This window comes from Entelurus aequoreus, linkage group LG04 (genome assembly GCF_033978785.1).
Source record: "Entelurus aequoreus isolate RoL-2023_Sb linkage group LG04, RoL_Eaeq_v1.1, whole genome shotgun sequence".
NCBI lineage: Eukaryota > Metazoa > Chordata > Actinopteri > Syngnathiformes > Syngnathidae > Entelurus > Entelurus aequoreus.
In genome coordinates, this window is record NC_084734.1 from 31,141,866 (window position 1) to 31,159,268 (window position 17,403).

The 17,403-nt window shown below is 37.7% G+C and overlaps 1 protein-coding gene across 5 annotated transcripts in view; it reads left to right on the forward strand.

Annotated features, from left to right (window-relative positions):
- Positions 1-17,403, forward strand: part of utrn (utrophin) — a 393,845-nt gene that overhangs the window by 344,330 nt on the left and 32,112 nt on the right. For 3 of the 5 annotated variants that reach the window (XM_062044584.1, XM_062044586.1, XM_062044588.1), the window contains 4 exons: positions 2,912-3,023; positions 3,821-3,957; positions 9,279-9,317; positions 9,679-9,744. In XM_062044584.1, coding sequence (XP_061900568.1) covers positions 2,912-3,023; positions 3,821-3,957; positions 9,279-9,317; positions 9,679-9,744 — 354 coding nt within the window. The remainder of the gene's footprint in view (positions 1-2,911; positions 3,024-3,820; positions 3,958-9,278; positions 9,318-9,678; positions 9,745-17,403) is intronic. The other 2 variants (XM_062044587.1, XM_062044585.1) reach the window with 2 other exon arrangements.

The window sequence follows — 17,403 nt, forward strand, 5'->3', positions numbered from 1 at the left end:
CCCAGTAGGAGCTGGACAAAGTGGCTGGGGAGAGGGAAGTCTGGGCTTCCCTGCTTAGGCTGCTGCCCCCACGACCCGACCTCGGATAAGCGGAAGAAGATGGATGAATGGATGGATGTACAACCGCCAAGGTTAAACCAACTCTAGCTTTTCAAAACTGACCTTTTTAACGATCTTTGTAAAAAGCTACAAAACATTAGTTAACTTAGTTCTTCTTCAGCGAATAGGCTAACCTAGCATGATGATACTATGGAAATGTGACTGTAATGTTAGCTTTTTAACTCTGTTTTGCTAACTTTGTGTCCTCCCACAGGCCCTAATTTTAAATGTTTGTATTCTGTAACGTGCATCTTTGCCGTTTGTGTTCTAACCAGATGATGACATTCCTATTGAATAGCTAAGGCTCCGTAATTACTAAAAAAGTTCAGTTGAAATGCTCATGAACTGCATGTTAACACATGCTACACTGGAGGTGAATTAGCCCCGCGCCTCCTCTTCCTCATTACAATACAAAGCCCATAACGGTGTCTTTGACTTAGTGCTGTTGTGCAAGCAGTTGACTGGTGTGATATATGACTTTCTTTGCCTCATCAGTCAGCTAGGAGCTGCACAGAGGAAAGAGATAAAACACTCCACTCCGGCTATTATGTCTGAATGACTCCAGTCTTTTTTTCTTCTTTAAGCCGCTAAATGGCTTTCTGGCTGCGGCTGACCTGAATGGAGGTCTGACATTTGTTGTTATATTGAGAAGTGTTTGAGTGGGAATCCGACTGTCTGTCACTCTGACAGTCAACACATAGAGGGTGCTAATAAAGTATGTGTGCGTAAAGGATGGGTGGACCACTAGAAAGAGCCCCACTAGATTTGACTAAGGGGTTGTTTACAGATAATAAAAATTGGATAAAAACAGAAAGACAGTGAGAAAAAATGTGGTAAAGTTACAAGATTTTTTTTTCTAAATTGTACTTAATTTCCCTCAAATTTTATGACTTGTTCCTCCTAGTAAATAAGACGTAATAATTGTAAAGTTATACCTTATTTTTTCTAAGATCTTATAATAATTTTTGTTCAAAATACAATTTGCCGTAACTTTACATCTTTTTTCCGTAATAATACCAATTTATTCTTGTATCATTATAATTGTTTCCCCTCTAATCTTATGCAAACAAAGGCATAAAATAAGTAATAGTACACCAAAATAACCCTTTTTCATGATGTAGTAAGACTATTCTTTTAACGTTATATAATGTTATATTTTCGCTAATAAATCCAAGAAGAAAAATGTATATGTAAGTAATAAAAATTATTGTAAGATTATATTCTTCAATGAGGAAAACAATCATAAAAAATGTAGATTGCTTTTGTTATTCAAATAAATACATATATTTTTTTCCCAACAGCCTTATAGCTGAAGCGCCGTAATGACCGAAAAAGTAATTTTGCAACGCTCATGGAGTTCATGTTAGCTTGATTTTTTTCAGTATGATAGTCATCACCACCAAAACAACGATGGCTGATCAGAGTGCTTTTGTGCATTGTAGGAGAGAATTAAAAAAATACTTGCGGGTAAAGGTATCGTATGTTTACAAATGGGCATTGCCAACCACAGTACTGCCCTGATATGCATATTACACAGTGGTGGGCCGTGCGTTTCCCACTTAAGCCTTCAGTGATGTCCGACTTCAATGATTACCTCTCAAAACACCATCATTAATGTCACCACATGACCATTGCTGGAGAAATTCTGTACAGAAACACATTTACGCACTACTGGGCATTAAATCACCTCAACGTGTACAAAATGGGTTATTTTCTGGCGCATTTAAAAATCAATAAACTCGCATCAGCAATTAAAACATATCTTATGTGGTACTGTCAAAATTAAAATTGCAAAAAACATATTAAATGTGAAAAAATTAAGAAATAAAATATTTGAACTCACAATTTGTAGCACCCATAGGCCAGTGGTACCGCTCCGATACTACTGATTTGAGTGGAAATGGCGGGCATTTCCCCATTTCATCGCCGACATCGTCTCACAAGATGTAGTTTCTCTTTAAATATCCTTCTTGAAAAGGGCCTTGCAAATATTTATCTGCCACCTAATCAATGTTTTGTTCTCCTTCTTTGTGGGTCAACACTCCCTGCTTCCTGCTAAGTTGTAACTTGTGATTGGATACTCACTCTGTAATGACAAGTGAGTATCCAATCACAGTCTTGTTAACATCAGGTTACCTAGATAGGCTACTGTCAACAACTTGTGATCTGATTGGCTATCGCAACTGTCTCTCAACTCTGTGTTCTCAAATTCATCCGCTAACGGTTCCGGTGCTTATCCAATCACAGGACGCGTAAATGTCACGTTTAACATGAGGCCATCCAGAAGGCCTTACTGACAACAACTCGTGATCTGATTGGCTATCGCAACTGTCTATCAACTGTATGTGTCTGTTCACTTACAGTGCACAGACGCCTGCATTATTGATTCTTGAAGGCCTCGGGAGGATTTGGAACAGCATGGCAACATAAGCTAGCTGAATTCTGATTGGATAAAAACTAACCTAAAAACAACAGCACTGGAAGGAACATAACATGACATGAAGAGAATATGAATACTTTTAGGGAAAAGTTAATTAAAAAATACTTTTATCTTTAATTATGATCATGATTTCTGGTTATGTTAGGCCAGCAGAGAAGGCCCACCCCTGATATTACAGTATTTTAGTTGCTCTTGGTGCAATTTAACACATATTTCTACCAAATTTGACCCTCCAACCCAACACATTAGCGTACATGGCATGCAGCACACCAACTGTGACACATTAGAGCTGCGGGCAGCTTATCCAATTGTGTTTTGTATTGTGCAACTTATCTCACTTTTGGCCTCCCACTGTGTCTTTTTTTTCTTTAGATATCGCAGTCTGAAGCATTTTAACTACGACGTGTGTCAGAGCTGCTTCTTCTCTGGGCGCACAGCCAAAGGCCACAAGCTCAACTACCCCATGGTGGAGTACTGCACACCGGTGAGGATACAATACAACACACACACACACACACACACACACACACACACACACACACACACACACACACACACACCTTTGCAGGCCTACGTGATAGGTTTCCCACATTATTAAACTGTTAAGACTTTGTTACATGAGTCACATCCTGTTTAGAGTTCTCAGACACGCATCCACGGCGTGGCGCCGTTGGGAGAGTGGCCGTGCCAGCAACCTGAGGGTTCCTGGTTCAATCCCCACCTTCTACCATCCTAGTCACGTCCGTTGTGTCCTTGAGCAAGACACTTCACCCTTGCTCCTGATGGGTCGTGGTTAGGGCCTTGCATGGCAGCTCCCGCCATCAGTGTGTGAATGTGTGTGGAAATAGTGTCAAAGCGCTTTGAGTAACCCATTTACCATTTATTATTTATCCAAAGAGGTTAAAGTTTTTTTTCCGTAATTCAGCACAGAATTGGGGAGTTTTATTCATACATCAAATAAAGCTTGTAGACTACGCAGAGACAAAATATGTTTTTTCGCTGATTTAATGAAAATTTGGCCTTAGCTTTATTGTGGCTGGAATCCAGTCACCAAGCACTCATCACTCATCACCATGACAATGGAGGTAGTGCGGCGAAATGAATGGATGCTGAAAACTTGCTTTACAGTGACGGGTACAGCTGCTTATTTGCTCGCTGAACACTGACCTCAAGTGCAGGAACGATCAATATTCTTAAAGGACCCCCAAAGTAGGAGAAAGCTTAGCTCAAACCATTGCAACAAATGACGAAAACCTTTTTCTGTGACTTTCTTTCCATTAGACAACATCCGGCGAGGACATGCGAGATTTTACCAAAGTGCTGAAGAATAAATTCCGCTCGAAGAAATACTTTACCAAGCACCCTCGATTGGGTTATTTACCTGTCCAAACTGTCCTGGAGGGAGACAACATGGAAACGTAAGTGTCCCTTCCAAAATCCACTCCAAAGCTGTTTACTACTAATATTTCGTAAACAGCTTTGAAGTTTACGATACATTGCCAGTAAATGTTTTTTGTTTGGATTTCCCCAAACAAAAAACATGTTTTTAACAATTCCAAGTCTCATAATTGCAAGTGTCAATTATGAGTCTAACCTTGATGCTGGGATTTAGACAATAAAATCAAGGTTTTTAGTACAGGAAGTCCCACTGTAAACAACAATTTGTGTGTCTGTAGCGTAAATGCTAATGAGCTGTGTTATTATTATTATTATTATTATTATTATAGAGGTTTATTTGAAATAGGGATACAGATACAAAAACATAGACATCTGAAACAATTATCCAATGTATGCATCATAGTGTTTGTAGCCAAAGCTAATTTACAACACTTGTCCCCAACAACAACAACAACAACACCGATCCAACATCATTCAGGTCCACGCCTGTCTCCAACAGAGTGTGTCTCCAAGAAGCGCTCTTGTGCGCTTTATCCACTTTGTAGCAGTGCTGGCATACAATAGCTACTATGCTAACGTTACACTCACTTTTTAACAGCATCGCCATGCTAGCTTTGCCAATTTGTGGAAGAAAAACACAATTATCAGGCTTACAACTCATACCTCTGTATGAGTTGGCTGACGGATAGTTAGCAGAGCTCAATCTTAATTTTAGAATGTGTAGCAAAGCCTATTCATGAAAAATACATGGAACTTCAAAAAGGATCATTTGAGCGCCTCAAAAATTGAGAAAACAAGTAGGGGATGATAGTTTTTTTCCATGTTTGGTTTTCATTTACAAGTTCTAAGGCAGTGATGTCAAACGTACGGCCCGAGGGCCGGATCAGGCCCACAAACAGTGCTAAGTATAAAAATCCATCCATCCATCCATTTTCTACCGCTTATTCCCTTTGGGGTGGCGGGGGGCCCTGAAGCCTATCTCAGCTACAATCGGGCGGAAGGCGGGGTACACCCTGGACAAGTCGCCACCAAATGAGCCGAAATTTTTGAATGAAAGAAACTGCTGTTGTAAATGTGTCCATTAGATGTCGCAACAGCAATTCTTTGTATCTATGTAGATTATGCTATAAATGTAAAAAAAAATAAACCACATCAGTACATCCAGTTATTAGATTTTGATATAATTCGTTTATCTTGATAGATTGAAAATTAACACCAATGAGTTGACTGATGAACATTATCACATAATTTATTCAGAAAGTATAAATAACGACAAATAAAGATAGAATACCGTATTTTTCGGACTATAAGTCGCAGTTTTTTTCATAGTTTGGCCGGGGGTGCGACTTATACTCAGGAGCGACTTATGTGTGAAATTATTAACACACTACCGTAAAATATCAAATAATATTATTTAGCTCATTCGCGGAAGAGACTACACGTATAAGATTCCATGGGATTTAGCGATTAAGAGTGACAGATTGTTTGGTAAACGTATAGCATGTTCTATATGTTATAGTTATTTGAATGACTCTTACCATAATATGTTACGTTAACATACCAGGCACATTCTCAGTTGGTTATTTATGTGTCATATAACGTACACTTATTCAGCCTGTTGTTCACTATTCTTTATTTATTTTAAATTTCCTTTCAAATGTCTATTCTTGGTGTTGGGTTTTATCAAATAAATTTCCCCCAAAAATGCAACTTATACTCCAGTGCGACTTATATATGTTTTTTCCCTTCTTTATTATGCATTTTCGGCCGGTGCAACTTATACCCTGAAAAATGCGGTACTATTAAGCACAACATATAAGTGTAAAAAAAAACAACAACATTATGATTTGTACATTTTCAGAATGTGCTTGTTCTATTTTTAAACAAAGAAAACAATCTGAAGTTGTCTTGATTTTTAAGTTATCATGCTGACTGGCTCCCGATCTAAAATGAGTTTGACACCCCTGCTCTAAGGAGGCATATTACTGTTATAACAACATTAAATGTCACTTTCGCTTGATACTCAAATTCATTACGACAAACTTGAATCCAAAACGTGGTGACCCAGTAAACATTTGGGAAACCCTTGTTTTTCCTTCCATAAAAACGGTTAAAAAGAGAAATTGTAGTAAAAGACACATCACACACCGGTGGACTAGTGAATGGGGAGTGTTTTTGTTTAATTACGTGTTGGCTCGTTGCAGCTGCATCGTAGATCTTCCTAATGTAGATGCAATGCCAAGTCTGATTAACATCTCCCAGCCTATGAAGTGTTAAAAAAAGAAACCACACACAGAGAGCCCTTTAACTAAGTCTACATGATGCTGAGCTGACGCCCCAGGTGGGTGCATACCCCCCAAAATCCTGCTGGGAGCTCATTCATCTTGATTGTTTTTTTGTACATATTATGCATTTCTATTTATTATTCTTTGCTAGCTATTTTTATGTAACATACTTTTCATCTGAGTCATATTTTCCAACATATAGCCCTCATACGCTTCAGCAGAAAAGTTTTTTGTATGCACATAATGATTGACCTCCGAAGGATTTCCTCCACCATGCACTCACAGCGTCACCTTGCAGCTGGATGACTGACTCCCTCATCCCTCTTCCTCCCCCTCCATGTTCACTTCCCCGGTGCCCTGAGAAACGACTCCTACAGGGCTAGCCGCCTGATAAACGCCTCCCAAAGGCAGACAGAGGCATTAAAGAGGGGAAAAAAAGGGGGGAATGGAGATTTCAGAAGGTGTTGGACTCATCGCTTGGGCTTTTTGTATTACTGGAAGCGTCTTTTCTGACAGATATGAGCTTTCATCAACGTAAAATGTGTAAACGATCTAAAAGCTGCTCTTTTAATGTTTGAATAAAGTCCAACATAAGACGGTTTAGGTAGCATCAGTCAAAGGTCAGATCAATCCTTACTGTGCTACACATACAATTAAGAACCCAATTGTTATTTTTTATTTTTTATTTTTTTATTTTTTTAATGAATCAATCCAACAAAATAATACACAATAATACCATAATAATACAATTCCAATTCCAAAACCAAACCCGGCCCAGCAACATTCAGAATAGTAATCAACAGAGCAATTGAGAGGACACACAAATATGACACAAATCTATCCAGAAGTAGTCAAACAGAAATGAATAATATCAACAATAATACCAATATTAATAAGAATTCCAACATAGCAGTGATTAGAAATCCCTCATTTACATTATCATCACAACCGTTTATAAAAAATAAAAACATTTAAAAAATGAACATTAGTGTCACCGTGGCTTACACTTGCATCACATCTCATAAGCTTGACAACACATTGTGTCTAATATTTTCCACAAAGATAAAATAATAAGTCATATTCTATGTTCATTTAATAGTTAAAATCATTTTAAATAATGCATCCCATATTCCAATATATGACTCATTATTATCTAAACTAAATGCATTTTTTTCTACTGATATCTTTTCCATAGCTTGTGTATACCAGTCAGTATCAGTTGGACTATCAACATCTATCCATTAAGAACCCTACTTATATGACTCAAAATGTTTTTCATTTTGAATGCTCTTTAGCTCAACATCCTCAAGATGGTTAAAATACCCTGTTTGTTTGTATAAATATTTGCTTTTTGCTGCTTGAAGATATACAAGTAGAATGCCCATCCATCTTCTTCCGCTTATCCGAGGTCGGGTCGCGGGGGCAGCAGCCTAAGCAGGGAAGCCCAGACTTTCCTCTCCCCAGCCACTTTGTCCAGCTCTTCCCAGGGGATCCCGAGGTGTTCCCAGGCCAGCCGGGAGACATAGAATGTAACATCAATAATGCACATTTTACATTGAGTACAAAAATTGTTTATTTGATATCAATCAAATTAACTGTTCTAAATGTTATTCCTTTGAGGGAAATCAAACAATAACCAATACAAAATAAAAACAAATTGATGTACTTTAAAAGTTACAATAATAACAAAAACATAAATACATACTAATGATTAAACCAATACAAATATTGATACGATTGATACTTATTTGGTTTGAATAAAAAATGTTTAGCCGATCTCAAAGGGCAGACTATCTTATTTCTTTAACCCAGGGGTCGGCAACCCAACATGTTGAAAGAGCCAAATAGGACCAAAAATACAAAAAACATATCTGTCTGGAGCCGCAAAAAGTTAAAAGTCTTATGTAAGTTTAATGAAGGCAACACATTAATTAAGTGTCTGAGAGGGTTAGATAACTCCTGGAAATTACTGGCTTAAAACTGCCAAAGGTATAGATGTGTGTGTCCAAGTTAAAGGAAAGGACAGGCTGTTTATTATTATTATTTATTACAATCTTTGCAAGCTCGGTAAAGTTTGCTGTGGTCTGGAACAATATGGTGCACAATCAGAAATTTAGCCAATATTACATACAGATAATGTGTCATGAGACATGCAAATATCAATTAATTACACAGAGGACATAAGTAAAGGAAACTAAATGAACTCAAATATACCTGCAAACGAGGCATAATGATTCAATATGTACACACAGCTAGCCTAAATAGCATGTTAGCATGGATTATTAGCACTCCACGCAAGTCAATAACATCAACAAAGCTCACCTTTGTGGATTCACGCACAGCATAAAACATTTGATGGACAAAATGAGACAAATGAGTGGCATTAAACACGTCTTTCTGTGGCAGCGACGGAGAAAGTTGTACATGTAAACAAACTATGATGAGTTCAAGGATCGCCAAAATTAGTAGGACAAAACGGCGCCGGCCAAATACTCTCATCACATGAAGCACAAACACGAGCATAAAAAACAGTGGGATTTCTAACAATTTGGAAGGTTTGTGTTATGTTTGTCCTCCTACAGAAACATTATTAAAACAACAAATATATTTTTCTCCCATCTCTTAAAATTTTTTAAAAAGCTCCAGGGAGCCGCTAGCCACTCGAGAGCCGCGGGTTGCTGACCGCCGCTTTAACCATTGGACACGTCAGAGTGACAACCCCTTTTGGGTTGTTTCGTTGCTCAATTTTTGAAATGATCAAAATGACCAGATGATATAATATACAACAGGGGCATGTTTGTTGAAGCAAGGATGACACCAGAAGCCAGAGGTGTCAAAGGTCACATCAGTACAATTTGGCCAGCTCTGACTTTGATGGTTTCTTCAGGTGGTCCACATATTGATATGTTGCACACTTTTTTTCCTCCCTCCTCGTCTATCACCTGCTGTGTTTCTATTTTCCTGACTCACTGAGTGCATTTGACCCAGAAATGTTTTGTGGTACCCTCCCAACCCAATCTCCATCCCCCCCACAATGCCCTACAACTCTTTTACAGTCCCGTCACGCTCATCAGCATGTGTCCGGAACAGTATGAGTAAGTATCTACCAGCGACGACACCTCGCCTACCGACCGAAATGCCTTTTTTAACAAACCACACACGCCTTCCTCCCTGCCCTCCTTATGTCCTGACACCAACTGCATGTTGCCTGCCTGACTCATCCACACTGGCTGCACACAAACATGTCGGCTCACTCCTTTAAAGCACCACATTCACATGCAGAAAAGCCTCCATTACAGATCATTCTGCTTCCTCATTCCTCTTTGTAGGATAATCAGAGGATGTTGTGAAGGAACTAGTGGATATTGTATATAAGTGTGTGTGCATGTTTTGTGTTAATAAGGTCTTGGTTGCATGCCAAATCTCATTCATCTTCACTACGCCATTCCTCTCCAGGCTGTCCCAGTCACCTCACTTCTCCCATGATGACACCCATTCCCGGATAGAGCAGTACGCCAGCAGGTACCGCCTCCATCATTTTATTTGTGTTTGACCTGCTATCGAGCATACACTGTAAGGTTGTTTCCACCGAGCGCTCACGTTGACTCATTGGTTGTAAAAGGTGCAAAAAGAAAGTGCTCCATACTCTACCACTTGGTGGAAATGTGGCTTTAAAGTGCTGCACCTACAGTCACGGTCAAAAGTTTACATACACTTGTAAAGAACATAATGTCATGGCTATCTTGAGTTCCCAATAATTTCTACAACTCTTATTTTTTTGTGATAGAGTGATTGGAGCACATACTTTTTTGTTTCATCTGACCACAGAACTTTCCTCCAGAAGGTCTTATCTTTGTCCATTTGATGTCAGATGAAACAAAAAATGAGCTGTTTGGCCACAATACCCAGCAATATGTTTGGAGGAGAAAAAGTGAGGCCTTTAATCCCAGGAACACCAATTCCTACCATCAAGCATGGTGGTGGTAGTATTATGCTCTGGGCCTGTTTTGCTGCCAATGGAACTGGTGCTTTACAGAGAGTAAATGGGACAATGTAAAGGAGGATTACCTCCAAATTCTTCAGGACAACCTAAAATCATTAGCCCGGAGGTTGGATCTTGGGCGCAGTTGGGCGTTCCAACAGGACAATGACCCCAAACACACATCAAACGTGGTAAAGAAATGGCTAAATCAGGCTAGAATTAAAGTTTTAAAATGGCCTTCCCAAAGTCCTGACTTAAACGTGTGGACAATGCTGACGAAACAAGTCCATGTCAGAAATCCAACAAATTTAGCTGAACTGCACCAATTTTGTCAAGAGGAGTGGTCAAAAATTCAACCAGAAGCTCGTGGATGGCTAGCAAAAGCGCCTTATTGCAGTGAAACTTGCCAAGGGACATGTAACCAATTATTAACATTGCTATATGTATACTTTTGACCCAGCACATTTGGTCACATTTTCAGTAGACCCATAATAAATTCATAAAAGAACCAAACTTTATGAATGTTTTTTGTGACCAACAAGTATGTGCTCCAATTACTCTATCACAAAAAAATAACAGTTGTAGAATTTATTGGAAACTCAAGACAGCCATGACATTATGTTCTTTACATTGAGCACATGTTAACACTTTGGGACAGAGTACAACAGCAAGTCAATTTAAAGACCCTCATCTCTCTATTTGAATCAGACCCGATGTTTGTATAATAGTTTAAATCGATTATTAGTTTGGCAGTTAGTTTGGTTAAGAGCATATACTTGTTCTGCCTGTCACTGTATGATGCTGGTATGGATAGATGAACAGATACATTACTTGCAGTTATTTCTGAACCAATTAAGTAAAATTGGGTGATTAAATATTAACTACTCCGTGGCGCAGTGGTTGGGAATTGCTGTTTTAGAGAATGAGAAATGCATGTTTCCATTTTAATTTTGAGAACCCATCTTTTAGTCTGTTAAACGTTGTTCACTTAAATCACAAAGGAACACGAGTAAATGCCAACAACATTGTTCTCAATACAGTGGAGCCTTGGGGGTTGTTCATATATTGAGACATTTCCCTCATAGGAAGTAATGAAACTAGAATGTGTCCGTTCCAGGGTCAAGCTGTCACATTCGTAAAACAGGCATGTTTTAATAAACATTTTAACTGTCATAAATATTAATGATAATTGAAACAATTTTAGCATTGAGGTGTAAAATTATTTTGGCAATCTACTGCACCTTAATTTTGATAACAAGTGATGACACATACTGTATGCTTTAATGTGACGTAATTTTCTTGAACTTTTTGGGGGCTTTTAATGTACTGTCAATGAAAACTGCAGTGGAAACAGAATTTAAAGGTACCAGGAAGCATTTTACAATATACTGCATAAAACTGAAAGTCACTGTTAACCAAAAACTTCATCAAAATGTTGCTGTACGGAACACAATGTACTTTAGTTGACTTTTTACTGTGTTTTGCTACTTATTCAAGGTTAATTGCTTGTAAAGGTGGCGTTAGTTAATGCAGGGTGTAATTTTGCCCACATCTAGGTCCTCGGCATAGTGTAATTCCTCATTAATGAGATGTATTATTATATATTGCAGTAATTTGTCTTGTCACCTATTACACAAAGCTACCATGTGGATGTTTTGTTCATATAACTTAGCATATTTTGAGCTACATTGTCTTGATTTTAACATATTTGATGTACAAAATGTATAAAAATAGTGCACGCACCCTTCAAATTTTCAGTGTTAAAAGTTTGTACACCCATAAGTCATTGCAAACCAATTATTAAACTGAATTAGAAGCCTTCATTTCAACACCCATGATACATTAACATGCATTCTAAGTTAATGTATCATTTTACACAATTATTTTACTTGTATATCAATTTAATGTCATTTTTAGACTTAAATTGCCTAAACTATAGAATGTAAAGTAAAACTGTCTAATATTGGAGTGAAGACAAATCCTTTCTATTGATATAAAAATTTTAGATCCACAGTTTCACATCATAAATAGATGACGCTGTTGCATAACATAAATAGCATATGTTTTTTCCTGCAAATAACATCAATTTCCAGTATATCAGGAGGTGACATAATGATAGGCAGCACGGTGGCAGAGGGGTTAGTGCGTCTGCCTCACAATACGAAGGTCCTGAGTAGTCTTGGGTTCAATCCCAGGCTCGGGATCTTTCTGTGTGGAGTTTGCATGTTCTCCCCGTGACTGCGTGGGTTCCCTCCGGGTACTCCGGCTTCCTCCCACCTCCAAAGACATGCACCTGGGGATAGGTTGATTGGCAACACTAAATTGGCCCTAGTGTGTGAATGTGAGTGTGAATGTTGTCTGTCTCTCTGTGTTGGCCCTGCGATGAGGTGGCGACTTGTCCAGGGTGTACCCTGCCTTCCGCCCGATTGTAGCTGAGATAGGCTCCAGCGCCCCCCGCGACCCCAAAGGGACTAAGCGGTAGAAAATGGATGGATGGACATAATGATCACACAGCTGGGGTGTTTTTTTTTAGCTGCAAACTTCCAATAACCCTGCTGTGTGGTACATCAAACCACCAGCCAACTCCACAGTGAGTGAGCTGCTCCTAATCATCCCAAACATAAGCAGTACATGTTTCTTCTATACTAGGGATTGATTCCAAGATACAGGGCTCACATTTGGACAAATTATCTCTTGCTCCTTAAATTAATCCCTAATCCATCCAAAGATTACTTTCTCCGAGGAGGCCAACTTGTGACATAAATTGGCTTCCACACAAACTGGCTTTGCGCTAGAAAAGATGTTATATTGAATCGTAATCAAACTTTATTGATATCAAATCAAACATTATTTATATAGCACTTTTAATGCACAGGCAAGTGGCAAGCAGAAAGTGCTGTACAAAAAAACCCAACAATAATCGATATATATATGTATATGTGCTACATGACAAAAAAACACCAACATTTGATTTAAGACTTATCTTGTTATACCCTAAACCAAATTTTCTGTCAACGTTGAGTTTACCATGGAGAACAGTGTGCGTGCTGCTTATTAAAGGGGCCAGCCCCTGGCATATTCACACTATGCGGTTCTTTAGGGCCACAACCAGATGCAGGAGTTTGCCTATTCTACTTTGATGGATTGAATTGTTTCTGATAAACTTTTATTCAGCTGTGAGTCAAGATTTTAGTTTGGTTCAACATCAATTCAAAAGAACCTTTGTAATAATTGCTAATTTAGCGTCGCATGACAACTCTACATCCATATTTCTAAAACAATGGTACTATTTAAGTTTATAATATAGCCAAATCTTTTTTCTCAAAATATAATGTTTAAAGAACATTTGTTTTTCCATAGTTTTGGCCCATTTATTATGTTGTATTTACTTTTAATGCCAAAGTGGCATAGCAGTTTTGAATTGGCTTCACTGCATTCGGATATACAGTATAGAGCACTTTTCTTTCCCCTTTGACCTACTAAACTTTTTTTTTTTACATTTTGCATGTCAACATTGTAAATTATCTGAAATATAAACACATGACGATTTGAACATTTTGGATTTAATTCAATTTTAGTTGTCAATGTACAGTAGTCTTTTTGTTTATTGTTCATACGTGATTATTTATAATAAATACAAATCTTTACATAATGTGTAAGATTTAAATAAAACATATTTAATATATATATATATATATATATATATATATATATATATATATATATATATATATATATATATATATATATATATATATATATATATATACACATATATGTATGTATGTGTGTATATGTGTATATATATATATACAGTATATATATATATACACACACAGTACAGGCCAAAAGTTTGGACACACCTCATTCAATGCATTTTCTTTATTTTCATGACTATTTACATTGTAGATTGTCACTGAAGGCATCAAAACTATAAATGAACACATGTGGAGTTATGTACTTAACGTGAAATAACTGAAAACATAAGCGGTAGAAAATGGATGGATGGATGTTTTATATTCTAGTTTCTTCAAAATAGCCACCTTTTGCTCTGATTACTGCTTTGCACACTCTTGGCATTCTCTTCAAGAGGTAGTCACCTGAAATAGTTTTTCACTTCACAGGTGTGCATAATAAAACATCACTTACTCTATTAATGCCTGCTCTCACTGGGATGTCGACTGATGGGTTGTGCATATATTCCCATTAGACACAATGACATCATGGCTCCCAATAGCTTCATTGTAAGCTGAATTTTATTTACATTTATTTATGAGTTAGAATGCATTAAAAAATACATTTGTGTTCTTGTCTCTCATAAGGATTGTGATTTATAGGCAAAATTTCCCTCAAAAATAGCAGTTCCCCTTTAAGTTGTTTATTTAGGAAGCAGTGCGGTTATTGTCATTATGATATTTTGTGGTAATTTGTCATTTAATTGAAGGCATCAAAACTATGAATGAACATGTGGAGTTATGTACTTAACAAAAAAAGGTGAAATAACTGAAAACATGTTTTATATTCTAGTTTCTTTAAAATAGCCACCTTTTGCTCTGATTACAGCTTTGCACACTCTTGACATTCTCCCTTTGAGCTTCAAGAGGTAGTCACCTGAAATGGTTTTTCACTTCACTGGTGTCATAGTTTTGATTCCTTCAGTGACATTCTACAATGTAAATATTCTTGAAAATGCATTGAAAAGAAAAGGTGTGTCCAAACTGTTGGCCTGTACTGTATGTATACACACACACACACATATATATATATATATATATATATATATATATATATATATATATATATATATATATATATATATATATATATATATATATATATATATATATATATATATATATATTCTTTTTTTAACTTAATATCTAATTATAAACATACTTGAACTGTTTTGTTGTTGCTTGTGTCTTGTTTAGCACTTACTCAGGCTAACATTGCTAAATCTACTTCTGGTTGCCAAAAGCAATACAGTACCGGTAATTGGGAATTATAAATTAGCAATATAATAATTTCTTAGCTAGAGCATATAAAATATGTTTACGAATTTAAAAAAAATGGAAAAGTCCTGTCGACATGAAATAACACCCACAGATTCACCTTTACAAGCTGCAAACATCAAAGAGATATATGGCAGAAGACTGTATTTTATTACTCACTAGGCTGCAGTCAGTTCTATAAACCCTCGCATGTTGCACCAGTCATATTAAAGAAAGAGGGCCACAAACTCAATCTTGTTTATGGCCACAAAAAGCCTTCATTGGGAATATTTTTAAGACAACATTATAGTGTGGACCTTCAGAATTTGAAATAATTCCAATTATGGTCTCAAAGTCGAGAGATAATTAAGAAACAGGGTGAAACGGGATAAAAGAAAAAGGTTTTCATGGATATGTGTTGTTGTCTTTGGATTATTTGTGTCTTTCTTTTCACAAGAATACCTGTAATACAGGGCGTTGAGTTTTAGTCTAAGTGGGAACTTGTCTAAATTGGAGTTAAATTAACACCTAAGTCACTTGCATGGTACACAAAATACATGAAGGACATACAAACTACTGTAATAAAAAGGATCATATACAGTAGGCTGCATGGTGGCTTAGTCAGGAGAGCTGCCTACCAGCTTACCCTTGACCCCAATGAGGACAAGCGGTATAGAAAATGAATGGATGAAAAGATTCAATATAAGAATTAAAAGAAACAGTATTAAAAATGTTAATCCTGTGGTTGTCTTGCACACCGGAAGGGGCGTTGCAAGGGAGCCAGAAACAGGCTTATTGAGAGAAGGTAGTCTAAATAATGAGACCACTATGCTGCTTAGTTGTCACTGTCCATTTCATAATAGAAGATCATTTCACATGTTTAAACATACCATTGTTTATCCTAGACGATGGTCAAGGTGTGTTTGAGCGGGTCGGACCTAGCATGCAGCCAACTCCATTGAGCATTATACAATGCCTAATTTCACTTCACTTTTCATTGTCATTTTCTTTTTCTTTGGCGCGCTCCTTCCAGAAAAGTTTCCCTGCACGGGTATATAAAGGAGGTTAAAGTTGCAAAGTTAACTAAACAGAACAAAAGTGACATCTTTTCTCGGTGGAGTGACTGTGACTACATATTCTACTGTCACATGTACCGTATGGAACTAGTTCTCTTTCTTTTTTCAAATTTTGCCTGTGCTGTTATTGAACCCTATAGGTTGGTTTAACTTGTAAGTTCTCACACAGCTCAAGGCGCTCTACAAAACACTCTCTGTAACTTGAGCTGTTTAGCCTCCACTGTTTAGCCTCCACCTTTGGAGGACTGACATGTGTAAAAGTGACTCGATCGATGCCTCGCACGTCTTCCAAAGCATTTTGACCAAACCCCGTAGGGCAGGGGTGGGCAATTAATTTTTACCGGGGGCCGCATGAGCAACCCGAGCACTGCTGGAGGGCCACACCAACAATATTTCAATTAAATTTTGCTTGAATTATTTTTGATATTCCGTAAGATAAAAAATAATATTTTAATTTAACCTAACTTATCTTTATACAAAAGCAGATGGCTTTTGATGGTTTTATTTTTAACACTTTCTTACACAACACTTCCTGATGTGTAATACAATGCAAAAATGTATCCTGCCGCCTCTTTGTTGTGAACGTAGCACGCCTGTAAGGTGATTGGCGAAGAAGGAGGAAGCGTTGCTGTTGCGGAAATGAGGAGTGAGGATAGATGTGCGTGTGGAAAGAACGAGATAAGTTGAGCTGTGTTAGTATAGGTTGCTCAATAAAAGTTTAAAAAGAGCGTCAGACTTGGTGTGCACTTCTTCTGGACGCTACAATTGATGTCAGAAGTGGGATGAAATGCCTCCCAGTTCGCCTTGCCGTCAAACCTGGGAGTCTTCATTGAGGGCGGAATTCCCCCATGGCAAGCAGCGTGCGCTGCACCTGTAGACACTGTCTCTCTCCTTCCTTTCTCTCTCTCTCTCTCTCTCTCTCTCTCTCTCTCTCTCTGCGGCGAGGTCCTCACTTGGCACGTACCTCTCGATGACGTAGCAGGCTGCGCACACAATTAAGCAGCGTAGTATGCGCAAAGTTTTACTTCTGCCACCAATTGTAGCGTCCAGAAGAAGTGCACACCAAGTCTGACGCTCTTTTTAAACTTATATTGAGCAAGCTATACTAACACAGCTCAACTTATCTCGTTCC